The 26,749-nt window shown below is 37.7% G+C and overlaps 1 protein-coding gene across 1 annotated transcript; it reads right to left on the bottom strand.

The window, feature by feature from the left end:
- Positions 1-86: 86 nt before the first annotated feature.
- On the bottom strand, positions 87-26,589 carry LOC113106335 (B-cadherin-like). The gene is made up of 17 exons (XM_026268159.1): positions 26,431-26,589; positions 26,289-26,355; positions 26,085-26,139; positions 15,023-15,117; positions 14,614-14,754; positions 14,331-14,492; positions 13,789-13,933; positions 13,464-13,636; positions 13,252-13,380; positions 12,970-13,155; positions 12,645-12,889; positions 3,603-3,748; positions 3,306-3,527; positions 2,996-3,211; positions 2,437-2,570; positions 2,064-2,204; positions 87-1,664 (listed from the first exon to the last, which is right to left on the bottom strand). The coding sequence occupies exons 2-17, from the start codon at positions 26,337-26,339 to the stop codon at positions 1,458-1,460; spliced, it is 2,448 nt and encodes an 815-aa protein (XP_026123944.1). The 5' UTR covers positions 26,340-26,355; positions 26,431-26,589; the 3' UTR covers positions 87-1,457.
- Positions 26,590-26,749: the final 160 nt, after the last annotated feature.

Below are 26,749 nucleotides of genomic sequence, written 5' to 3'. Positions count from 1 at the left end.
TTATTTTACGGTTTAAAAAAAAATACATGAAATTTACTCAAGTACTCCAGGTTTATTTTACGGTTTAAAAAAAAATACATGAAATAAATAGTTTGTTAGTTTTTATTAAATTGATAGTATTAAAGTAGCAAAATAAGATGCAAATTCTAGACAGACATATAACATTATAACTTAACATCTGTGTCTTTGACAGCGAACATGCAGTGCATGCAATAACTGCAGAAGCAGTGTTAACTACCATGCAAATGCATTGGGCCCAGCAGGCCTGCTTGCCCCAACTGATTAACTCATTTTGACCTCATTTATTATCACTCTGAATAAAGCAGAAAGAAACAACAAAGAAGAGCACATGTTGAAGCACTGCTCAATAAAAAGAAAGAAAACATGAAAGAAAAAATGCAATACTAAAAATTTGTCACAACTTTTTGTGGCCATCGATTTCAACTTCATTACTAGTTATAGCATGTAATAACGGTGAATCAGAACGTATAATAAAAGATACAGCACAATTAACTGAAATGTATAATGCCTTGTGAATGTTCAATCAACTCAAGTACAATAAAACAGCTGGTTAAAACATAACACTACCTCAAAGTCATTCAATGTCCATAGCTGAATAGTTCACATTAGAAAAAAATAAGCATTTTGCTTTTAATGATGTATTAATTATTTAATGTATCTTTGAACTTTTTTTGTAAGTGTTTCAAAGTGAGGTAATTGGCGATTTTAAATGTCACTTAATTCTGTTTTATATGTGCAATCCGAAGAAAATAGTCACAAAGGTAATGTTAGGGTAGGGTATGTGGGGCCTCAGTTCTTGACTTTGTTTAGGGCCCCTAAAACCCACCCCTGAATAACAGATCTCACATATCTTAGATCTTCACTAATCCGATTTGAAATACAATAGATTAACACAAAATTCACAGTCTATTTGGTGCCATCACCCTCCTGACACATACTGCCTTTGGTCTTGGACTGGCGGTGATGCACTTCAGCATAACAAGGCAGGCAGTCTTGTTATTTGCCTTGTGATAGTGTTGCAGCCAAGGTAAAAAAAAAATATATATATGTATATTTCTCTCTTTGTACTGGTGGTAAGGACAGCAAGATATGATTTGGTCAAATTCTGAATTAATAAGCCTAAAAAGCACACAAATAATGCTCCCTTTATAATTGCTAAAAAGCTTTTTGAGTTCATCTAATGGATGAACTACCCGACTATTCTATGCAAGAAGCACAAAGTCTTAAATCTTTGAAGTTGGCCATGAGTAAAGAGTGCTGGAAACAATTGTCACATATCTTTTACTTCTAATATGCCTTTAACACTGGGGGGAATAGGAAGACGGGTTCTGCTTTTAAACATAGCCTCCAGCACAATCTCCAATACTTTACAATTGAAAAAAAAGAAAAAAAATACACTGTCAATGCATTATGTTGTATTTAACACAGAATAACTTTTAAATCTCTCCTCCTCCGAACATGTCTGCCAGCTTCTTAAAGCGTGGGCCCCACTCATTGAGGAAGTCATAGTCTTGGTCGTTTCCCGAGCTGGAAGAGTTGATGGAGCTGAGTGAACCTGCAATCGAGCCAGTTCCTTCATAGTCAAACACCAGGAGGGAGTCATAGGGGGGTGCTGAAGGGTCTTCATCTGCAGTCTTCAGATTCTGGTACAAAGAATTGTGTTACTGTCATGCATAGAACTTTTTCTAAGAAGGACATCAAAATATTGATATTATTATGGCCAGGTGGTTGGTTGCTTTCTTTGGGAGGAATCCATGATTGTCATTATTATTATTATTATTATTATTATTATTATTATTATTATTATTATTATTATTATTATTATTTTATGGTGCAATAATGTGGATTTTCTTTTTTGTACTGGATTTCCATTTCTGATCCTGTAGATTTGTTCGTGCCTAGTCTGCCTTTATTTTTATTTTAGTTTTTTGTCAACAAAAAGTTTTTCTCTGCTCTGAGAAAGAATAGAAAGAACTATTCTTATTCTTAAAAAGAACAATAGAAAGAACTAATGTTCATTGTAAAACTTGTTTTTGACTTACATAACCAATGAATGTGGCAATCTCCTCAGGGTTGGTTGGTCGATCTCTATACTGAGGTGTATGGAAAATAGGAACCACATCGTTTCTTAACACTTTAGGTCTGTTATCCAGACCTCGATGCAACACTCTCAGATCATAGTTCTGTGTAGAAAGTGAGTATGATATAAAACAGAAGCAACCACAAGAAGAACACACTACACTGTATATATCTGTTGATATGTCCTCTAATGCACTCTAAAACAGTAACACCAAATCACAGACAGCTATGAGAAATTCAGTAATTTGCCATAGCACAAATACTAATGAATCCAGACCTTAAAAAAGAAAAGGCATCCTAAAGTCAATTAAAAATCAATTTAATACTAAACCTAACCTGATCGTCTTCTCCACCACCTTCCTCATTATAACAGTAGACATTGTCTCTTATGTCATCCTCTTCAAGAAGGAGGGGCTTTTTTATACTCCTTTGTTTCTTCCTTATGAACAGCAGAAGTAGAAGAAGAAGTACTGTGGTAAAAAAAGAGCATAAAATAACTTGCTTCAGTTATATGTCCGAATTCATGTTTTGTAGTGCCATAATTAGGTAGGGATAGTTACAGCTGGAGTTGGAGTCTTTAAAACTATCCAAGTCATTCCCTGTACATGTGTTGTAAAGAGTCTTCACTTCGAATAACAAAGATCATGAGACACTGTCAACTGCACTGAATGTGGCAGCAACCCGTAATGTTAAACAACACTGTTACTCATTTTATATACACCGTTTTTTGCACCTTAAAATATTTTGAAGCAAAGACATATATTTTTGTATACTAAAGTTCAAAGGTCACACCTGTGTTTTAAAGAAACCTTTAATACTTTTTATATTACAAATGTGTAGGATATGGTCCCTTTATTCACTTTAAATGCATGAATGAAATAATTAAATTACATACACAGCAGAACCAAGACGGCGGCCAGGGTTCCAAAGGTTAGTGATAGTGGGGCCCCGGCAATCTTTGTTTGGCATAGAAATTCATCTCCTTTGCAGTCACACACAGTTGCTTGAATGGAGTTGTCTTTATACCGGTCACTGTTATCATAAACCCTTAGGACAACAGTGTAACCACCCTGCTCCAACACAGACTTAAGCGTCAGCAGAATCCCAGTTTCTAAAAAATGGGCAAATAAATAGATTAGTATAAACACCCAGACTTAAATTAAATCATATATAGTTCATATTTTTCCAATATACATTATCATTACTTGTTTCATTCATCACTGCAGTCCAGTTTTTCTTTGTGTCTCCTTGGGGCTCTACGCGGAAGGGATCAGCATGAGGAGATCCATCTTTGTCAGTTATAGAGAGATGCACTGTGGCCTCACGATTGCAAATATCTATTCTTTCTTCATTGATAATTGGATCGCTGTCATTTACATCCCCCAGTTCAATTACCAAGGTTCCCGTACCCGTTGCTGGATTTTTATCTGTATTCAAACAGAAACTCATTGAAAAAGCCTATGTTAACAAGAATTCTCCTTTTAAAAAGACACACACATTACCATCATCATCCAGGGCCAGAATGATAGCTCTGTATTTGCCATCTTTGACTGAGGCAGATTCTCTATCCATAATATTCTTGACTTTAATCACCCCAGTGTCTTGATTTACATTTAGCCAGTCAGCAGGATCTTTACTAATTTTATACCTGGGAGGAAGCAAAATGTGTAATACCAGAATTTGTATATACATAACAGGTTACATACATGATGTAACATGTAAAACAACAGATTATTACGATATACAGTACTGTTCAAAGGTAAGGAAACTGGTATTTTTATTCTAAGACACTGCAAATGCAGGTGCAATACACTTAATTAAGACATACAACAATTTCCAAATGGGTTAAAGTCTTACATGGGTTTACTTGTACATATGGATCAGACCTATTGCATTCAAGATCGGACTATAATGGACAATTTGTTTTTAATGAGAGATGTGATGGATGTGTGTAATGTATATAATAAAAGTGTTGGAATTTTATCCCTAGATCAAGAGAAAGCCTCTGATAAAATAGATCATAATTTTCTATTTTCAGTTTCAAAGCTTTTCGTTTTGGAGAAAAAATTATAGCTTGGGTGAGTCTTCTTTATAATAATGCTTCTTGTATGGTCAAAGTGGGAGAGGGCCTTAGTCGACCCATACCAGTAAAAAGGGTGAAGCGTTAAAAGGTGAAGCGTTAAAAGTGGGACAGTGGAAAGAGGAAAAGATACCTGTTTTACCTGGTGGTTTGAAGTGAAGAAGTGATTGGATAAACATTTTGGGTGTTTTCCTTGGCACACAACAATTTCAAGAAAATAATTGGAAGGGGGTAATGGAGAAGGTGTGTGCAAAAATTTCTAAATGGAGATGGTTGCTTCCCCAGATGTCATACAGAATATGTTTTAGCAATCAATAATTTGATTGCTTCTATGTTTTGGCATAAAGTTATGGTTTTAAATCCACCAAAGGCATTGATTACAAGTGTGCAGAGGATAATTCTGGATTTTTTTTTGGTCAGGGTATCATTGGATTAGGGGTGCTGCTCTATATCTCCCACTTTGTGAGGGAGGTCAGGGGCTGATTTATCTTCTCAAATAGTAGACTTGAAACTGCACAAAGATTTTTATATGAAAATGGATTGAGATGGCATGAAACTGCAAAATTGCTTTTACAGAAAGTAGGGAGGTTGGTTTATAGTAAAAAATTTTTTTGCCGAAACTTGAAGAGGTACAAGTCACAGGTCTAACTTCTTTTTATGATTCAGTTTTGCAGTCGTGGCAAATACTGAGAGTTTCCAGAGATTCAGGTGCTCTATCTGGTATGTGGATCTTTGAAGAACCATTATTTTATAATGAATTCTTTTGTGTAAATACTTTAATTTCTAGTAGCCTGCGTTCAGCACTTAGAGAGGCTGGTTGCACAAAGTTAGGCCATCTTTTAAAAGCCATGCATTCATCTCTTGTTGAATTAAGACAATTGGCAAACATAAGATCCGAAAGATTGATGAAAAGGATTGTGGTAGATGATTGTGAATCATTGCCACAGTCATTAAGAGAGTTTGCTGAAGATCATGATATGGTTAATCAGTGGGAAGATAGGTGTGAGTATATTTTCCCATGTCTTAATATTTTTCCAGCTGTGAGTGAACGGATTGGCTTAGAAGATGGTTTGCTTTCATTTACAAATTTACATACTAGTTCTTTTGAAGAGCTGGGTAAAAAGGAAGCTTATATAATGTGTGTGAAAGAACTCCATAGCAGAACTTTTGAAGGAATGAATTCATCAAGGTGGTTTGACTTTTTTGGTCCAGATCATTCAGTGAAAGGATTTCATTTAGATCCTAATCAAGGAATTGATTGTCCATTTTGTGTTCAAGATGAAACTTTGGTGCATTTATTTTGTGGTTGTGGGAGATTGGGGGTGTTATTTAATTTGTTAAAACAGTGTTGTTTAAACTGGAGGGAATGTTTTTCTTTAATAGACATATTTAAATTCTAATATAAATAACGTAATAGGCTACTCATGCATTTGACTCACCACAGACAGAAACCGACTCTCATGCCTTTTGCATTTAAATATTTATTACACACAATCCAACGGGTCTTAAATAACTTTGTTTTTTTGCCTCTATAAAAGTGCATTTATAATGATGGCTTGTTTCTCTAAAGTTTTTTTTCTCATTTTCTTGTTTTAAATCAAGCCAAAACCCATGTGTTGCGTGTAAACACAGTGGGCTTTGATTAGTATACATTTATTGTGAAATGACTGCATTTCCGTGTCAATCCATGTTCATTTTTACCGCGAACAACGCGCTGTCACTTTAATTCAGCGCATGCAGCACAGCAAAAATAGACTCGGTACGTAAATGATCGCTGCACTGCTGCAGACGCACTGCTCCTGGAACGCATTGACGGACTGCAACCGCGTGCAGTGTGAAAGCTGGAATCCGTTAACATGGGTGCGTAAAAAAATACGCACTGCATACTCACCGCAGACGGAGTATGTGTGAAACGGGCGTAACCCCTCATTTACACTGAACATGTGTGCGGCGCATTACGGCTGCGACAAGGTTTTATTCCGTCCTCCACGCGGTGCCAGCTCACACCGGGAGCATATCAGAAGCGGAGCGACTGGATGCGTGAGACCACGTGATTTGCCTGTCCGACGTGTTTTTCTGATTCCAGAATGAATCTCTCGTCGTCCATTTCCTTGGTCTCCTACCAAGGATATATTGCCAATATACATGCAATACGTTTGGGAGTCTGCACAGGGTGTTTATTTGAAATTGACAGGGATTTTTGACTTTTATTTTGTATTTCCGTTGCGACTTGGATGCGCGTCCATCAAAAATAGATCAGGCACCTATATTTTCTGGGAAGCTTCCGAAACGCGCCGCGTCGCGGCCAGTGTAAACACAAGCATTGACTAGAATGGGTGCGATCAGCTCCGGTAGCCGTGTTGCAGCCGTAATGTGCCCCACACATGTTCAGTGTAAATGAGGGGTAAATGAGGGGTCAAGCTCACTTACGTGGTAGATTGTTGTTTGGCAATTGGAGAGTTGGTTGGGCACGAGAGTGTGCTTTCGGCCTCGAGAATGAATGGTGTTATGGTAGTTTTTCTTGATAGTATTGATAAGGCTAATGAAATAGTTGAGCACGGAATAATTATCAGCGGTGAACTTGTCCCTGTCTTGCCCCTTTCTCTACCGGCTAAGCTAGTTACATTGTCAAATGTCCCACCATTTTTGAGCGATGATATTTTAACCCAAGCTTTATCTTGGTATGGTAAATTAGTTTGCCCGACAAAAAAATCTCAATCAGCAGTGTGCCTCCTCGATTGAAACATATTGTTTCCTTTAGGCGTTTTGTGTACATGATTATTAAGGATGACGCTGATGGATGTCACTCAATTTTCGGATCCACGATTTTGATTATGTTGTTTTTGTCACCACTGCAATGATGAATTGTTTTTCTTGCAACAGTTTTAAGCAACGGCGCTGGAATCCCCGGGGGAAGGCGCGCTGGTGACGGCTACAGGTCTATCCAGCGAGATCGCGACTGGATCGACCTTGTCACAAACGCCTTCAGTTTCGGATCAGACTGAAACGCTCTCGGATGTGGGTGTGAAGGATCTAGCAGGTGTGTCACAAGGCTCTACAGTCTGTAGTGATGAGCAAATGATAGAGCTTCAGGAAATTTTTAAAATACCCCATTTTTAAAATACCCCAAAAAAGGAAGAAAAGTGACAAAGTACTTTTCACGGAACACGGAAGTCTACCGATTAAAGAAAATCGTGAGAAATCTTAAAGGTCCCATGACATGGATTATTTCCTTTTTTTTAAATGCTTTTTAATGTTTCCTTAGGTGTACTTATATTGTTAGTATATTGTTAGTATGATGTTAGTATGATGGAAGTGTTGATTATATAATTATTTTTTCGATCTTTTCCCATCACATGAAAGGCTGCAGTGATGAGCATTGAGTAGACAGAGTCTGTTTATCGCGTGGATGCAGTGATCTCGTCATTATTGCAACACATTATCTCACAAAATGCTTTCACCACAGCTAACAGCAAACACATGAATACAGTAAGAGCTTTGTTGTGCAGCATAAACAGTGTCATTCATTGTAACAACAGTTTGGGCAAGTGTGTAGATATAATCACAATGTGTAACAGCTCCGGAAAAAAGCGAGCGTCCTTTGATAGCTCTCTGTAGTTAAATCACAATTTAAATAACAGATTTGTTTCATGCTACTAAGAGAAACAACGTGAAGTTGATCGTTTAGTCACTGGCTTGATTCACTGATGCATCAGTATTAAACGATTTAGAAAGAAAGTCTGTGTGAACTTGAATCGAAAAGTCACTTCAGTAACTGTCTGGTTCAACTCAGCTTCTAAATCTGACCTCAGAACACTACAGAGGGTAGTCCGGACTGCTGAGCGAATCATCGGTACAACCCTCCCATCTTTGCAAGAACTGTACTTATCCAGAGTGAGCAAAAGGGCTGTCAAAATCACTCTGGACCCCTCACATCCAGCACACTCCCTCTTTGAACTGTGGCCATCTGGTCGACGCTACAGAGTACTGAGCACTAGAATGACCAGACACAGGACCAGTTTCTTCCCCCAGGCAATCCATCTTATGAACAGCTGATAATAACTGCGAACACACTACACTTTATATTTATATACACATACACTTATTTATCTAACACACATACTTAGTATACACTTAATTTTGCACATAATATACATGTACATACATAACTGCATTTTGTAATATACCTGCCTACAATTGTCAATTTGTATATGGTCATTCACTATCTACTTATTTGTATTTTTTCTTCTTCTTTTATTATGTGTTTTATGTTCTGTCGCTGTCATTCTGTTGTACTGCGGAGCTTCTGTCACGAAAACAAATTCCCTGTATGTGTAAACATACCTGGCAATAAGCTCATTCTGATTCTGATTCTGAATGATTAGCTACCCATCAGAAATCACTGATCACAGATCAGGCATTAATGAACACTGTTACTCACTGTTTGTGGCGATGCTGTCGAATCCATATCATAAAAGTCTGTTAGTGCTGACATTGCGACTGAATTATATGTAAATATTTGGGCGGGCAAAGCAGAGAAAGGGGAGGTAACAATTCTCCTGGCAACGTTACAACAAGGAGATTCAAGATCAGCCCGTTTGAGGCACTGCTGTGCTAAGCCATAATACTTCTGTCAGTGGGGGAGTGGCCATTTTATTTGCAAAGAATTTTAGTCGTGTAGGCTCTTGAAAGTTCGAGTAGTTTTTAAAAATGATGTGTTTGTCTTTATTTGTGTGTATGTTCCTGCTGTACCAGTTGAAAGATTGTTTTTTTTAGACACTTTGTGCTCGACTTTGCAAAATTGTTGCACTGAAGATTTTTTAATTCTAGGTGGAGATTTTAAATGTACTGAGCTCAATTTAGACAGGAATCACATTGAGCCTCATTTATCTTCTCGTAACCGTCTTATTCATATTATAAAAAAATATGAATTATGTAATATCTGGAGATCTTTGAATGGCAGTGAAAGTACAATTGGGTTCACACACGTGATAATGTTATTTCTTTGGCCAGACTGGATAGATTTTATAGCTTTAATTTTCATCTTAACATTTTTAGTAGGTGTTATATTACACCAGTAAGTTTTTCGGATCACAGTATGGTGCAATGTAAATTTATTCTAAGCTCAATTAAACCCAAAAGTGCATATTGGTATTTGAACATTAAACTACTAAATGATATTTTTTTAAGGAATCATTCAAGTCTTTTTGGGAAGTCTATAAAACAATGATGTCTTCTTTTTAGTCATTACAACAATGGTGGGATTTTGGTAAGATCCAGATAAAGCAGTTTACACAACAGTACACGCACAATGTCACTAAGGAGTTGGCTCGGTCATTAGAATTTTTGGAAAGAGAAATACTTGAATCCCAGAACTTAGCTCACTCTACTGGTGACATGAAAGACACATGGAAGATTGCTCTAAGAAGAAAGCACAGTTAGCAGATCTACTGGGGTATAAACGCAGCATCCAAATACTTCTTCAGCTTGGAAAAAAAGAATGGGCAGAGGCGTTTTATTTATGCACTGCCTTCTGAAAATGGCTTTTTGTTATCTGACCCTGCTGATATTCGGAGGAGAGCATTTCTTTTTTTAAATCAAAATCTGTACAGTAGCGAGCTTGATTCAGGGAGCTGTGTGGAAAGTGTCTTCTTTGAAAGCTTACCTAAAGTCTCTGTGGAGGCTAATGTGGAGCTTTCAGGAGTGTTGACACTGGGAGAACTTTTTAAGGCTCTTCAAAGCAAGGAGTCTCTGAGGGCTTTTTGGTTGGAACTGGGAGAGGATCTGCTTGAGGTACTCAGGGCCAGCTTTTTAGAGGGTAGGTTGCCACTGATTTGCCGGAGGGCAGTTATCACCCTTATTCCAAAAACCTTACTAACATTAAGAACTGGCGCCCTGTCTCGCTTCTTTGCAGTGACTACAAACTGCTTTCCAAGTTTTTGGCTAATAGATTGGCTGGACGTATTGTATCCCAGGTAGATCTATTTTTGATAATGTTTCGTTAATTCGAGATATTTTTCATGTTTCTAAATTGTTAAATCTAGATTGTGGCTTGTTATCTCTGGATCAGGAGAAGGCTTTCGATCGAGTTGAGCATTCTTATTTGTGGAACACATTAGCTGCTTTTGGTTTCTGTAAAGAAATTATAAATATGATCAAAGTACTCTGTTGTGACGTTGAGAGTGCACTGAAAATAAATGGTGGCTTATGTGCTCCTTTCCGGGTTCTTAGGTGTGTCAGACAAGGTTGTTCCTTGTCTGGAATGTTGTACTCTGTGGCTATTGAGCCACTTCTCCAACAGATAAGAATACATTTAAGTGGTTTGTGTCTACCAGGTTGTAATAATAATATTCATCTTGTTGTGGTGTTGATTTGCGAACAAAGCGATGTACATTTTTTACTTAACTTAATCAAAGATTTTTGAAAATTGTCTTCTGCTAAGGTAAACTGGCAAAAAAGTAATGCTTTACTGTTGGGTCAGTGGTCTAATGGGATACCTTGTCTGCCTGATGGGTTGTCTTATGGCAGGGGAGGCTTAAAATATTTAGAAATTAATTTGGGAGATGATAGTTTTTTACAGAAAAATTGGGAGGGGGTATTGGAAAAAGTAAAAGGGCGTTTGGATAAATGGAAATGGTTACTTCCAAATATGTCCTACAGAGGGTGGGCTATTATTGTCAACAATCTAGTTGCTTCCTCACTTTGGCATAGATTGGCCTGTGTAGACCCTTCTTCACAGTTTTTATCTGAAGTTCAAGCCACTCTTGTGAATTTTTATTGGGATAAATTACATTGGGTTCCGCAGAGTATTTTATACCTCCCCAACGAAGAAGGTGGACAAGGGTTAATCCATTTACAAAGTAGAGTTGCTGCTTTTCATTTAAACATTTTAAAAATATTTTTGGATGGTTCAACAAACTGTAGCTGGCGCTCTGCTAGCTGCACAATTCTGCGTACTGTTGGATGTTTTGGACTGGTTAAATCACTCTTTTTAATGGATCCTACAAAGTTGGATTTATCAGAACTGCCTATTTTTTATCAGAATCTCTTCAAAGTGTGGAGTTTTTTTTCGGGTCCGGCAGACTGAGAATTTTTGCTCTCTTCACTGGTTATTACTGGAGCCTTTGATTCTGGGGGGCCGTTTGGATATTACTGCTTGTTTTAACCTACAAGGATTCAGCACCTCTCTTCGGGAATCCAGGATTTTTACTTTGGGACACTTACCGACTATAACTGGGCCTCACTTTGAGCAGATGGAGGCAACTTCTAAGCGTTTGGGTTATCAGCTTGCTCGCACAGTTTTTAACAAAGTTAAGACTCTGTTTTACAGTTGAGTAAGAACATATGTTGAAGGATTTTTTTGCAGGGGTTAGTGTTCCTGATATTGAGGATCCTTTTCCTTGTTTATTCGTGCAACCCATTCTTGATGAGAATATAGGCCTTAATTTTCTGATAAAAACATATGAATCTTTGGATTTAGATTTCTTATCATGTGAAGGTAAAAAACTGTATAGAGCTTGTGTTTTGGTTTGAAACAAGAAGTCTTTGGTCAGCAGAATCGAGACACCATGGCGTTCTGTTTTCAGTTTGGAAAATGATGTAAAACCCGAATGGAGATCTTTGTATAAGCCACCATTGTCAAAGAGGGTAGGTGATATACAATGGCGGGTTTTTCATGGTGCCATTGCTGTTAATTCTTTTATCTCCATGATGAACCCAGAAGTTGATCCTGGATGCCCCTTTTGTCTCCAAAGAGAGACTATCTTTCACGCGTTCATGCACTGTTTTAGATTACAGCCTTTATTTGTGAAGCTAAAAGAATTGTTTGGTAGGTTTAATGAACATTTTTCAATTGAGACTTTTATTTTGGGTTTTAAATATTTCCAGAAAAGTTTGTTTGTCAATTGTTGAATTTCATTTTAGGACAAGCAAAGCTGGCTGTGTATATTAGCCTGAAAAATAAAATTCTGCAAAGGTCTAGTAATGATGTTTATGTGTGTTTTGTGTCTTTGGTCAAATCGAGGGTATTGATTGACTTTAATTTTGCATGATCATGGATGATCTTTCAACGTTTGAACAAATTTGGTGTAGTCATGGTGCTTTGTGAACATTATCCGAAGATGAGTTGTTTTTTTTTTCTTATAATCCCATAGTGTTCTCTTTTCTTTAATGTGTTTGCTGTATGTTTTGTTTTAAGTCATTTGTGCAGTGTGTTTTGAGTATTTGTAAATAAAGCTTTTTTCAAAATTCAAAATCAATCTCTCTCTCTCTCTCTCTCATGTACTTTTCCCCAGATCTGTTATCCTCTATGTCCTAACCCCTTTTCTTCACCAATCTACTGTCTTCTCATAATAAAAGCATAATGCCAGAAAGGAAACAATCTATATTACTAATATCAAACTTTTGAACAGAATTATATATCTCTTTGTTTATGTACAGTATAAAATGGTGCAACAGTTCTTACGTTATCTTCTGTGATTTTCCAATATCTGGATCAGTGGCTGTATAGGTAACCAATTCAGTACCAACTGCTGCATCTTCAGGTTTGAAGATAAGATTCTCTTTTGGTTTAAACTCAGGAGGTTCATTTACATCCTCTACATTCACTGTGACCGTGGCAGTGGACGTGGGCAAAGAACCGACAAATGGATCATCGTTCTCAACGATCACAGACAGAACATACTGCTTGGTCTTCTCAAAGTCCAGGGGCTAAATGGAAAAGAAAGTGTCTTTTATTACATAATGTCATCACAATCAGTTGCCTAGGCAGAAATATGAACGCACAATACCTTTACAGTGGTGATGATGCCCTCCTGCTGGCTGGGTCCAGTAGTGACACTGAAAAACCCACCCTTGTCACCACTAATAATCCGATACTTGGTTGACCAGGCTGGTGATCCAACTTCATCATCATCAGTAACGGGAAGTGTGGCCACTACATAGCCTACTTTATTCTCTGGGACAGATACGACGTGCTAAAAGATATGTATGGGGTGTGTGTATAAGAATTAATGAGTTCAAACACCTACAAGTGGTAGAGTAAAAATTCTAAATACATAAATATACATTACCGAAATTTGCTCAAACTGAGGAGGGTTATCATTGCTGTCAGTAATTGTAATAACTGCTGTGCCAGTGGTTTCCATACCATTTCCTTTCATGTCAGCAGCCACAATTAGCAAAGTATATCTAGGCCATTTCTGAGAGGAAACATAGCTGATGAGTGTGTTTACATCAAGTAATTTTATTATCACTTTGAGATTCATCAAATGTCATTTCTCACCTCTCTGTCCATGAATGGTTCTTGCACGAAAATCCTTCCAGATATAACGTTGATATCAAACATGTTCGGTTTTGGAAATTGTGGCTCTTGGCCGACAATTTTGTAGTGGACTATACCGTTTTCCGTATCTGGGTCATCTGCATCAGTGGCATTGACTGTCATAAACTCATAACCTTCAGGGACAGAAGAATAAAGACTAATTAGATACTATTGATGACATCTAAAAAATATATAGAATTAACTGTTTCCAGGAATCATTTAAATGAATGTTGAAAGAATTATTAAAAGACATTTATTCAAAATGTTGACTGGTCAATTTGCCTACCTTTTGACCCAGCTTCAGAAACTTGTCCATTAAAAGGATTTTCAGTAAACACAGGACGGTTATCATTCTGGTCAGTTACAATGAAAGTAAGGTTTGTGGGTGATGCAGATCTTTTCCCATCTGCTGAAAAGGCATGAGCGCTGAGCTGAAGACATGGGATACAACATGAATGTTAAGTGCAAAATGCTAGTAATTTCCAAGTGAAATTCATTATCTGTTTATGTTTTTAATTGTGTATTAAATAAAGTTCACATACTGAAATACAAAATGTTAAATGAAAAGAAAAAAAGAAACGTTTATTGACTTGGAATTTGTGGTTTCATTGATTTACAGTTGCACTAGAAAGTTTCTTCATTTTCAGTATTTCTGCATAAACTAATTGTTTAAAATTGAGTCCATGATGTATTGATCAAAATATTTCAGGAGTAAATATATTATTAAAAGTAAAAAATGTTTTCACCTAAGAAGCAGACACTGGACAAGAATTTTGACAAATTAATACTTAACTGTAAAACAATGTTAAAATGATCACATCTACTTACCTCGTATAATGCCTTTTTTTCTCTATCCAGTGGTTGAGTGACAGAAATAAACCCAGTATTTTTGTGAACACTAAAAATATTCAGAGGTGGCTGATCTGCGCCTTCACCTGAGATACTGTAGAGTATCTCTGAATCAGATACTCCTTCTATTTTTGCCTTTAACTAAATGTAGAAATATAATATATTTAGTATATTTAATATATTAAGACCTGTATTGATCATACAGTATAAACCTTCTTATATTGATGTCATTTACAACTGTAATTTAATTATTTTTACACACCTGGAACAGTTGTTTGGGGAATTTACCAGATGCGTTCTCATTTATGTTATAAGGAGGAATAACCCACTCTCTCTTTCTTCTCCTTTGACCTGGTAAATGACTTGGAAACTCCACAACCAGAAGACCAGAGTGTATTTGCAACTGTAAAATGAAAAGGTTTAAAAAAGACACATACTTCTGGTAAAACTACACAGAGCACTGTATCAGTCTTTCATATTATTTAGAGCTTATTTTGGATTGAATAAGATTACTTTTTGAAATTAACCATCTCTACTTAATAAAAAATTCATTTGCTGCCTCATTTTGTGTGCATTAATAATTTAGGTAAAATAATAATAATAAAGAACCTGTGTGAAAGGCCCGGCAGAATTCAGGCTTGTACTGTTAAACAGCATGAAGTTGCACATACCTGTGAAGCTGCATTCACTGCAGTATCCCTGTAACTGTCCTCATGACTGTAGACATGCTCAACTCTTGTGCTTTCATCATATGTACTGAACATCACTGTCAGAAGTCATAATAAAACGGGACAAGAAACAGGTCTTTATACAATGGATTTTAAACTAATTCAAACTAGAATTAATCGGTCACATTTTACAATGTACCGTACAATGTGGAATTGTAGATGTAGTGTTAGCACATGTGAGAAGTGAGTGTGAGGCCCTGATGAATTAGTATGCCATTTTGTGTTTGAAAAAGGAAATAAAGATACTTCCTGTTAGATTTTTGTTTTACATAGATAATTGTGCTTTGTTTTGGCCTCCGCACACATGACATGAGCATCCTTACCCATCAATGTCGCGTGAACAACCCGAAAGCTGGGGGGACGCTGGATGAACTAAATCATTTAGCCGAGGCTGATTGTTCGGATGAGCCAGTGAGACAGCCTGAGGCACTGCAGAGTGCTCCCTACGAACCTTGCTCTCAGTAGAGCTGAGAGCCGGCCAAACCTCATATTATATTGAGATTATCTTGGATACGTTCCTAAAGTTCCCACCACTCCTTTTAGAGATCAGGTGGTGAACTTGCAAGCGCTGCCCCCAGAAAAGGCAGACCCAGCCCTCGCACTGTTCTGTCCAGTACATGCACTACACATTACGTAGACAGACCTCAGTGCTTCAGCATCTCAGACCAGCTCTTTGTTTGTTGTGGAGGCCAGCAGAAGGGAAAGGCTGTCTTCAAGCTGAGGTTATCCCACTGGTTAGTGGATGCTATTGTCCTGGCTTAACAGAGTCAAGACCTGCCATGCCCCCTAGGGGTGAGACCTCACTCAACTAGGAGTGTAGCCTCCTCCTGGGCACTGGCGCATGGCACCTCACTAACAGACATCTGTAGAGCTGGGGTTTCAATCCACTTGCTGAGCCATTCCACTCCACAGACTGGATGCGTGTGCTATTCCCCTCAGGTGGGTTCCTCAGTTCAGAACCCTGGGTTCCTCCAGCATTGTTGATGTCCAGCACTTGCATACAGAAATGTACATAAATGAAAGAAGAGCTCAAGGTTTTGAATATTTGTGTGTATGATATTGTGATGAGTGGGGCGGGGCCGAGGGATGTGGGAACGAGGAGTGAGGCCGGTGTAGTGATTGGAGATGAGCTACACCTGCGACCCACCACCGGTCTCAAGTCCCACGTAGGAGATGGAAGGATATAAAACTGGAGCGACGACAGTGAAGGACGAGAGAGGACCAGGCCTGGGCTTTATTTTATGTTTTGGTTTTTATTTGTGCGCATCAGTCGTCCGTGAGGGGCTGATGCACTGTTTTGTGTTTATTTTGTTATTAAAGTCTTTATTTGATTGTCCGCCGGTTCCTGACGCCTTCTTCCCGATGATTATGGAGTTTTTATTATTACAGATATATTCAAAAATATAATATTATGGCTAAGGTATTTGCAATGTAGGATAAATGTTTGCTTTTGAGTTATGTCTGTGATATTTTGAATACAGATGTGATTTGCAATTTGTGTGTGCAATTCTTGGATTTGTGTGTAAAATTTTGACAAAAAAGTTTTTAAAATGTGTGTAAGCTGTTGAAAAAAATCTGTAATAACTTAATGTTTTTATTAAATTGTGATCAGGTTAAATAAAAATTCAAAGTCATATTAAAAATATTTGATGACATTGCACCCATATCTGGTATTTGCTTAAAAAGACAGGTTTATGAGTGAATAGAAGTTTAGCCTTATCCTGAAGTTGTTTTAATCTACTGCTATGGAAACAAAAAACTAGTCTGTTTAACTAAAGTGGTCTAAAGTCAGGCTGAGAATGGCTGGTATATGCAAAAGAGAATCAAGTTCTGCCCCACTACCGGCAGTGGAAAGGTGAAAGACAAAATTAATTTATTTTGTTTATTGTTTAAAATATTTATTCAGATAACCGTTTAAACAGTGGGGGAAGGAGGATAAGGAGGAAAAAGAAGAAGTAGCAAAAGCAAAGGCAAAGGGATTAGTATTCTTGAATGAAGGTCATGCCGCATCAGTTGACCACATACTGTACTTGTCAAAGGTATGACTATGAGGGAGGCTGGACAATGAATAGATGATGAAAGAAATGAATAAAATTGCATCACATACAGATATTATTTCTGTATGCTTCCATTTGGTAAAAAAAGATGTTAACAATAACAGTAGTCAGTACTTCTGTTCCAGACCAAAGACGGGATGCTGTAGCAGAATAATGTTTTGTTGTTGTTTGGTGAGTTGTATTGTACAGTACATTTACAAGTTCTTTATGTGAAAATGTTTTTAAGGGGGAGAATCACAATCAACTTATTACTTATAAATTTATCTTAGTAGTGTGTAAAACTATGTCATTTTGTGTGTGTGTGTGTGTGTGTGTGTTTTAGGGCTTGAGTGTAATGTGACGGTAAAGTTTGCTTTTTCAGCAAGACTGAATGGAGTGGAGAGCTTCATTTTGACCTGAAAATATAGGAAGTTTGGAGAACTGGGTGAAAAGCTTTGGATTTGTTTTTAGATTTGTGAGAAAAGCATGCATAATTTCAAGAAAGTGTTTAAACCAGTGGTTCCCAACCTTTTTCAGCTCATGGCCCTCACAACCACACACATATGTTTTCGCGGCCCACTTCAAAAAAAATAACTGACCCCGCCATTGTTGGGTTAATAACTAAGTACTCAGAAGCTATATTCTTAACTGTTTTTATTGAATGAACTAGAGCTGTGCGATATGAAAAAAAAAAAAAACAACTATCGCGATTTCTTTGATCAATTTTGCGATTGTGACACACACCGATATGCTTTTACAGTCATAAATGCATTCAGGATTAATTTGAAACATATTTCCAAAAGAAAACCAATTAGAACTTTATCAAAAAATTGTAACGTCTCTAGAAAAGACATAAGTCAAAATTATCACTAAAGATGTAACAAAATGTATAGACTTATGGCAAAAAAAAGAAGAAGAAAAAAAAAAGAAATCCCGTGTAGGGACTTTTTTTTCTTTTTTGCCATGCATTGTTCATAGAGCTCATTAATTGTAGCAGTGCCTCAGATGTTTGCAGTGTGTATACAGTATGTGTATGCGGTCAGCAGCGAGAGCACATAAATATAACGCAAAAGCACATTAAAATAATGCACGTGCCTGAATCTCTCTGTTCGCAGCAGATTTCCTTTGCGCTGTCACAAAACCAGACGTAGCCTACTTGCTCAGATACACGATGCTCTGCGCAGAGAGTGTGCGCACATAAAACGCGTCTCCTCTCACTTAAACTGCGTCATGGGCACTCACAACTCTCTCTATGCTAATGTGTTAGATATTAATTATTTTCGCAAGTTTTTATTTCTAGCCTTTTACCGAATGCAGTGTGAACGCTCTGATCCGTTATCATGGGCTCGGACAAAAGGCGCATCACAGACAGTGTGTGAACCTGGAGTTAGGCATATGCCCAGTCTGTTCTGTTCTCGCGCTAGGCGCAATGCATTCCTGTTGGATCGGATAGCATACTACAGGGGGTCAGGGCCACGGAAAATCGTGCTATAAAGCGATTTAGAAATCGCACACGCTCAGATCGTGATTTTATGATGATTTCTATTAATCGCACAGCCCTAGAATGGGCTGGAAGTTAACAGAAAATAACTTGGGCTGGCACCGCTCAGCAAAACGGGAAAACCAGATCCAGACAGAGTTCGGCAGCGGGTACATAGTCACCGGAGCAAGCAATCAGGAGGAAACACAACAGCCATTAATGCATGTTTGAATTTGTTGTTCTGTAGCATATGCAGTAAAAATATCTAAGATAAATTGGTGGTTTATTCTTAAACCAATCAGCGAGCTCGAATAGTGGAAGCATAGTAACAGTTTACAGTTTTTTTCAGTCGCTAACAAGCATTTGTCCAAGCAGTTGTCACATTTTTAAAACTCTAAACACAATTAGCACAGCATCTGTCTATTGTGGCCATACCATTCACACATTTCATGTTGTTTTCACACAATATGGAGTCATTGAACACATTTCCACAATGCTTACATTTTCTGAACAGACAAGCTATACCTCCCAAAAAAATTATGGATCGTTTTTGTAGTATTTACAAATGTTATCACACAACATCCCACAATAGCAAAAACAATGTTCCAAACCTTAGATAAAGTATAAAAACCTCTGCTTCTGCAATGATATCAGTTCAAAAACAATATATCTTAGCTGATTTATGTTGTGTAAATTGGGCCAACCACAGCTGATTCCAATCTGGCTTAGACTCAATGGCAGGGGTTATTTTTTTCTATTACATTGACACTTATACAATAAAAGGAGGACTTTGAAAAGTGATATTTTTGGAAACAGAAACAGAAAAAGACAAACACTGTAATGTATGGACGAGGAAGAATAAGAGAAAGGGGCCCAGGGAGAAGAGCAGGAGCAGTGAGAGAAGCAGGAGCAGTGAGAGAAGCAGGAGCAGTGAGAGATGCAGGAGCAGTGAGAGGAACAGTGAGAGGAGCAGGAGCAGTGAGAGAAGCAGGAGCAGTGAGAGGAGCAGGAGCAGTGAGAGGAGCAGGAGCAGTGAGAGGAGCAGGAGCAGTGAGAGAAGCAGGAGCAGTGAGAGGAGCAGGAGCAGTGAGAGAAGCAGGAGCAGTGAGAGGAACAGTGAGAGGAGCAGGAGCAGTGAGAGGAGCAGGAGCAGTGAGAGGAGCAGGAGCAGTGAGAGGAGCAGGAGCAGTGAGAGAAGCAGGAGCAGTGAGAGAAGCAGGAGCAGTGAGAGAAGCAGGAGCAGTGAGAGGAACAGTGAGAGGAGCAGGAGCAGTGAGAGAAGCAGGAGCAGTGAGAGGAGCAGGAGCAGTGAGAGGAGCAGGAGCAGTGAGAGGAGCAGGAGCAGTGAGAGGAGCAGGAGCAGTGAGAGGAGCAGGAGCAGTGAGAGGAGCAGGAGCAGTGAGAGAAGCAGGAGCAGTGAGAGATGCAGGAGCAGTGAGAGGAGCAGGAGCAGTGAGAGAAGCAGGAGCAGTGAGAGATGCAGTGAGAGGTGCAGGAGCAGTGAGAGGAGCAGTGAGAGATGCAGGAGCAGAGAGAGGAGCAGGAGCAGTGAGAGGAGCAGGAGCAGTGAGAGGAGCAGTGAGAGATGCAGGAGCAGTGAGAGGTGCAGTGAGAGGAGCATTGAGAAGAGCAGTGAGAGGAGCAGGAGCAGTGAGATGAGGAGGAGCAGTGAGAGGTGCAGTGAGAGGAGCAGGAGCAGTGAGAGGATCAGTGAGAGATGCAGGAGCAGTGAGAGGTGCAGTGAGAGGAGCAGGAGCAGTGAGAGGAGCAGTGAGAGGAGCAGGAGCAGTGAGAGGAGCAGGAGCAGTGAGAGGAGCAGTGAGAGGAGCAGAAGCAGTGAGAGATGCAGGAGCAGTGAGAGGAGCAGTGAGAGGAGCAGGAGCAGTGAGAGGAGCAGTGAGTGATTGTTTTTATTTTACCCCCCCCCCCCCTTTTTATCTGGGCTTTTTGCTGTTGTTGTTTTTTGTTCAGAATGCTCTTATGTGTTTTATTGATATTTTGTTCACTGTAAACAATAACCTGTCGAACCTGTTCTGTTCTATCATACCGTGTTTCTACTGTACCTCCTGCAGTAAACAGTAAAGGAAAAAAATAGCTTTTAACTGGAATGCTTTTGAATGTGAACATTACTGTACATTTGGACATACAGTTCCTAACCAAGAAATTTAGTGTAAAACAGTGAATTGCATTTTTTGCATGCAAATACCTGTAAAACTGAGACTGAAAAGTCTATGCAGTTTTTGTAATGTCAACAATAGCCAGTATTTTGAAACCTGGTGTACTTTCACTGCATGTACCTTGTGAAGTGAAAACAAATGTTATTCTTTGACAGAATAATTTAATTTTGAGTCAGATTTCCAGTGTTTTGGTAAAGTTGGTGTGTGCAGAGAAAGGTGTGTTCTATTTTGAAATGAAGATTTAGTATATATTTAACAAAATGTGTTTTTGAGAAGAAAATTATCCATTTGGCCAGTTGTGTTTTGTAGGTGTGAGTCTGTGTTAAGAGTTTAGAAAAAGTATCTGAAGTATGGTTAAGCGCTTGTTAGCGATTGAAAAAAACTGTAATATTTCTTTTTTGTTATTTAATTATATATATGAAATGATGTTATGATATGACTTAGAGATTTTTACATATATTAACAATATTATTTCTTTTAATAGTAATTGGCTGCCCACCTGCAATACCAACGTGGACCACAGGTTGAAAACCACTGGTTTAAGCTATTGAGAAAAATTTTAATGGACTGAATATTTTCATAAATTGAGTGATTTGGGTGAGTACAGTGGTTATTTACATTTATTAAAAGGGTTGTACATTTTCAACTCAAGTACATTTTAAAACATTATACTCAACTTCAATCATGTATTTCCTGTGAAAATGCTCTAGGGATATTAACTTTGAAAAACCACTAGCCACAGTGGCCGGTGAGAAATAAAAAGGTTAATGTCAAGCAATGGAAACAAGAGCTTTAACAATTATATGTGTATATATATATATATATATATATATATATATATATATATATATATATATATATATATATATATATATATATATATATATATATATATATATATAAATATATATATATTTTTTTTTTTTTTTTTTTTTTTTGAAAGCTGCAAGTAAAGTATGAGATAAAACTCAAAATTGTAAAACAAGATAAGAAAAAAAAATACTCCTGCTTAACTGATAGCACTTATCTATCAGTATCTACACATTATCTTATCTCCACAGGATGCGGTGCACCATTTCCCACGTACACAGGTTTATAAAATAATGTTATGAAATGAGGGAGTGTACAAAGCTTTTTCACATTTTACAAAAATGCATTTTAGTTGCAATGTAGTGTTTAAAAATCATTCTAGAAACCACTTAAAACAAATAATATGGTTAAATTGGCTATATTGTCATAATTTCACACTGAATGTCCAAATGTAATGTCCATTAATCTATTATCTTTTATTAATCTTTTCACAGGTAAGTTTAAATTATTCTAGTTCAACTCCTGACCTCCCAGCTTGAATTCTTGGCTCTTCTTCAAACATAAAAACAAAAGGAAAAAACGTAAATATTGTTCCTTCTATACTTTTTACCCCACCGGTTTTTGCAGGTGGATGACTGAAGTGACTGAAGTGATGCTGCAACTCATGAGTACCTGTATGTTGATGAAGCTTACTTCAGTTTCAATAAAAAAAAGGACAAGAGAGAGGAATGTAGGATATGACTGGTCATTGTGTCATATTGCTGTCACTAAACAATGATAAAGTAGGGATAGATTTAACAGTCAAGACATTTTTTCTTCCACAATGTATGTTGAGATGTAAATGAAATTCTCTAGCCCGAGAATTTTCTGAAATACAAACTGTATGCATACCTTCCAATTTCTCTACCTGGTCTCATGGCACATACATACCTGGGGGCATGTTTTCGCGAGATGCGAAATACACACCAATAAGTACATATCACTGCAGTTTCTAAAAGAAACACTAGAGGCAGTAAAACTCTGACATCTTGTATTCCTTTTCACACAAATGTACAGAGTTTTGATTAATAAAGCATAATTTTTTGCACAATTTCTTGAAGAATATCATGCTATGACTTCAAAACAATATTAATATGCTGGGAGATTTGAAAACTGATACATTTGAACATTAGCATCACATATATCCACCTTCAAATCTATGGGTTTACAAAGTCAGTTTGTTCGGTAGCTCACGGACTATGTAGATGCACTCAGAGGCGAGGAGTTCTGAATCCTGTGTAACCATTTCTTGACAAAGTGGTTCAAATCCACTTGTAAGGAAGTTGAAATGGCACGGTAGCAACAACAAATACATTTTTACATCAGTTTTGCACTTGTTAACACTGTCGGGTAGGTTTAGGGTTGGGTTTGGTGTAAGGCATATTTCCAACATGACAGAGCATCAACTTTTGGTGACAATCCCCAGATATTTGAATTCTGAACCACTGCAATATATACCAGAAGCAACGTATTAAAAATATACGTACCTATATAAACTTAAAAAAAAACTTTTTGAAACTGCTGCGAAACGTTCAGTAAGGTACGTAAAAATGGGGTTGCAGAAATGTACCCAGAGGTACGTATTTGCCATGAGACTGGGTTACAATTTCTGATGGTCTATGGCAGTCTGATGTTGTTACAGGAATGCTGAAAGGCCATCTGCATGCATGGGCAGCCATACTAGCCTTCTGACCTGGTCTCCAGCTGGGGCCATCTACCGGGTAAGAATAGGAGTTTCAAGGACCCTGACTGTGGCAGATGTACTGTTAAAATGTCACCATTTGAGCCTTTGCCTACCTAAACATCTTGACCACTGTCTCAATGGCGATAGCAAAAAGCCTTAAAAACAAGATAGGGGCTTTCAAGGAGGAAAGACTTTTTCTTTTCCTTGATCCTCAAAAATTTCAACCTCAAGTGAAACCTCAGCCTCATAGTAGCAAGAGAGCGAACGATGGCATGAGCTGCTTGCTTGGTGACACAGAGGGCAAGGTCTGTTGTGCGGCAGAACTCTAGGACTGCATCTGAAGACAAGCCCTTATATTGATCGAGGTTTTTCAAAAGATTGTATTGATTCAATTGCACATAGTTTGGAAAAGCTCAGAATTAAGTTGAGAGCCTTCAAAGAGGATGCCGCCCCTGGAGAGACATAGCTTGCAAGAATCACAATCTGAAGAGATCTCTCTGCCAGAATAGAAGTGGCCACCAAGTGGGCTGAATGATCAGGCATAGAAAATAGAACTAGAGGGGTTTGAGAAAGGGATAAACCCATCTCTTGCAAATGTGATTGCGTTCCTCATGTATTTATGCTCTGAGTTTAGTTTATTCCATTGTCGGGTCTTATTAAAGTTATATCAAAGTTGGTTATGTATTTAATTATTTTATTTTATTTTATTTGGGGGGGGGGGTATTTCTCCTTGATTATTGAAGTATCTACTGTAGCTATTCCAGAAACCATTGAGTAGGGTGGCCATATGCACTGTTCAAATGGGACACGTCGTGGCCAGGATTTTAAAATTGCCTAAAGCAGTGGTTTTCAACCTGTGGGCCGCGATGGTATTGCAGGTAGGCCGCCAATTAAAAGAAATAATAATATTGTTATTAGATGTAAAAATGTCTAAGTCATAGACATAATAACTTCATTTCATATATAATTAAATAAAAAAAACGAATATTAAACTGTAACTGCTTCCACTATTCAAGCTTGCTAAATGGTTAAAGAAAAAAACGCCAATTCATCTTAGACATTTTTGCTGCATACAGAACAACAAATTCAAACATGCATAAATGGCTGTCAGCGTGTTCCCTCCTGATTGCTTGCTCCGCTTACTGTCTACCTGCTGCCGAGCTCTGCCTGGATCTGTTTTTCCTGTTTTGCTGAGTGGTGCCAGCCCAAGTTATTTTTTGATCATTGCCAGTTCATTTAATAAAGACAACATTAACCCAACAATAGCTGGGTCAGTCAATTTTTTTTTTTTTTTTTTTGCAGTGGGACGTGCAAACATATGTGTTTGGTTGTGTGGGCTGCGAGTTGAAAAAGGTTGGGAACCGCTGGCCTAAAGCATCCAAAGCAGTTTGATCAATAATATGCAGGCATTGTACATAATTGACCAATCATGGGAGTGCACGTGAAATGTAAGATATATAGTGAACGATCAAAGCATTGCAAATATGCACACATGTTTGTTCATTCGTTTGACTTAAAGTGTCGCTTGCACACCAATCAAAAAAGCATAAGGAGCTGTCTGCTCTGCTCTCTATAGCTCTCATGAAGGTTACACAATCATCAAACTACACAGTACACACAGCCAAAACCTAGATATTTTAGGTAATGTTAAATCCTGTCCGGGACATGTCCTGTATGAATGACGCATATGGCAACCCTATCATTAAGTATACATTTTTGCATGTGTAGGCTATGTGTAGGCATATGGTTGAACGGGCTTTTCAAAGTATACTCCATCTTATAGTGTGCTTGAACACAGGCAGTCAGAGCATTCACTCTAGAAAGTTTCTTCTTTGTCAAGTGTTATTTCTAATTATACCCAGAGGTTATGACCGATAAAATGTCTTGTACTCTTTTGAACTAGAGTTGCTGTTATCTAATTACCCCCTCTCACAAGCACTTCTCAATGTGTGTGTATGTTGCTGTTTAAGTCTCCAGTATTTGTTGCTGTTTTCGTTCAATTTCTTTAGTTTCGTTTTCTAATTTTTAAACAGCAGCCTGGGCCAGTGTTGTAAACTTGTGGAACAACTGATTAGTACAAAATAAATTCAATGCTCATGTGTGACCTGCGCATACAAAGTATGCATGATAACAAAAATTGGGTGGTGTGCATACTATTCTGGGGATGAAATGTATGTCAAGTACACTGTATGCAAATATTTTGACCTTTAGAGTATGAAATATCATGAATTTCAATGTGCACAATGTTTTGAGAAAAACGTAGCAAGGAAGTGTAGATGCATATTTATCTCAAGTCAAAGTGGAAGAGAACTTAAAAAAAATAATAATTCAAAATGCACTAAAACTACAAAAACATGTTATGCATGTCTGCTCATTTTCTCTAACACTATCAAATGGCGCCACCCTACAAACACACTATTTATCACTCATCAAACAATGACCTCAAATTCACTAACAACAGATTCACTAACAACAGCCTTACTAAATGTATTCTTTTTGTAAAATTTCTTTACAAAACAAGACTACTTGAATAATGAATTGAATAATCACATTTAATTCTTTTTAGAGTACGTTTTAAGTACCATCCAACCTAACGTTAAAAAGAACGGTTTAACTTTTGCATAACTTTTTCAAATTCATTTAGGCATTTATATATTTATCAGAAATTACTTTACAACTAATCAGACCTAGAATACCTAGGGATAGTAAAAATGTCTTAAAGCATTCTTTGGTGTGCCCGATTTTATATCAAATGTTTAAGATTTTGGAAACTTCCTACCTGCTCTTTTGTCCAGTTTAGAAGCGAGATCCTCTGCAAATGTGCATGAAAACACCTGCGTAAAATAAAAATAAAAAAACCCACCATATAATTGCTGCACATTTATAACATTCTATGTAGTTATTATAAAAAAAAATATATAATAAAATTAACAACAGAGAAAATTAGTTTGTAAGAAACCTATATGAGAAGGTCAAATCTTACCTGAAAAAGGAAAGTAATAATGCAACACGACATAACCCCTAAAACCTCCATTGCACGTGCAAATTGTCTGTGGGAAAAATATAATATAACGTTTATTCCACCATCTAGGCTATTATTTTAAACTAAATGTAGCTGTTCTTACAATCACACGTAAAGATCAGCCAGCAAATAGATTTTGTTCTTGTCTAACCAGACAAGTGGTCTAACCACCGTCTACAGCCTTATACTTCCTCAAAACAAGGTGAAGCTCGATGCAAATGTTTCATAAGGCTGGCTGTTGTTCGTGTTGCTGCTTGTTCAACTGTCGCTGTCTCATGGTGGTGGCGTGTAAAAACTAAATTCAATAGAAAGTGTTATCACAAAAACGAATTCACTGGAAAACGTTAACATGTCTGCACTTGAGAAAGTCAAAGTTTTCTGTTTTCTAACAACTAATGTTGCAAGCTTTTGGCTACGTGTTA

Source organism: Carassius auratus, chromosome 7 (assembly GCF_003368295.1).
Source record: "Carassius auratus strain Wakin chromosome 7, ASM336829v1, whole genome shotgun sequence".
Classification (NCBI taxonomy): domain Eukaryota; kingdom Metazoa; phylum Chordata; class Actinopteri; order Cypriniformes; family Cyprinidae; genus Carassius; species Carassius auratus.
Note: the sequence above shows the minus strand (reverse complement) of the source record. Positions and strands in the feature narration are given on the sequence as shown.

Excerpts from the sequence above, each read along its gene's own strand:
- LOC113106335 (XM_026268159.1), bottom strand. The coding sequence starts at position 26,339 with ATGGAGGTTTTAGGGGTTATGTCGTGTTGCATTATTACTTTCCTTTTT. Across the intron at positions 26,140-26,288 it reads TTATTACTTTCCTTTTTCAG|GTGTTTTCATGCACATTTGC; the intron begins GTAAGATTTGAC and ends TATTTTACGCAG. Across the intron at positions 13,381-13,463 it reads AACCATTCATGGACAGAGAG|AAATGGCCTAGATATACTTT; the intron begins GTGAGAAATGAC and ends GTTTCCTCTCAG.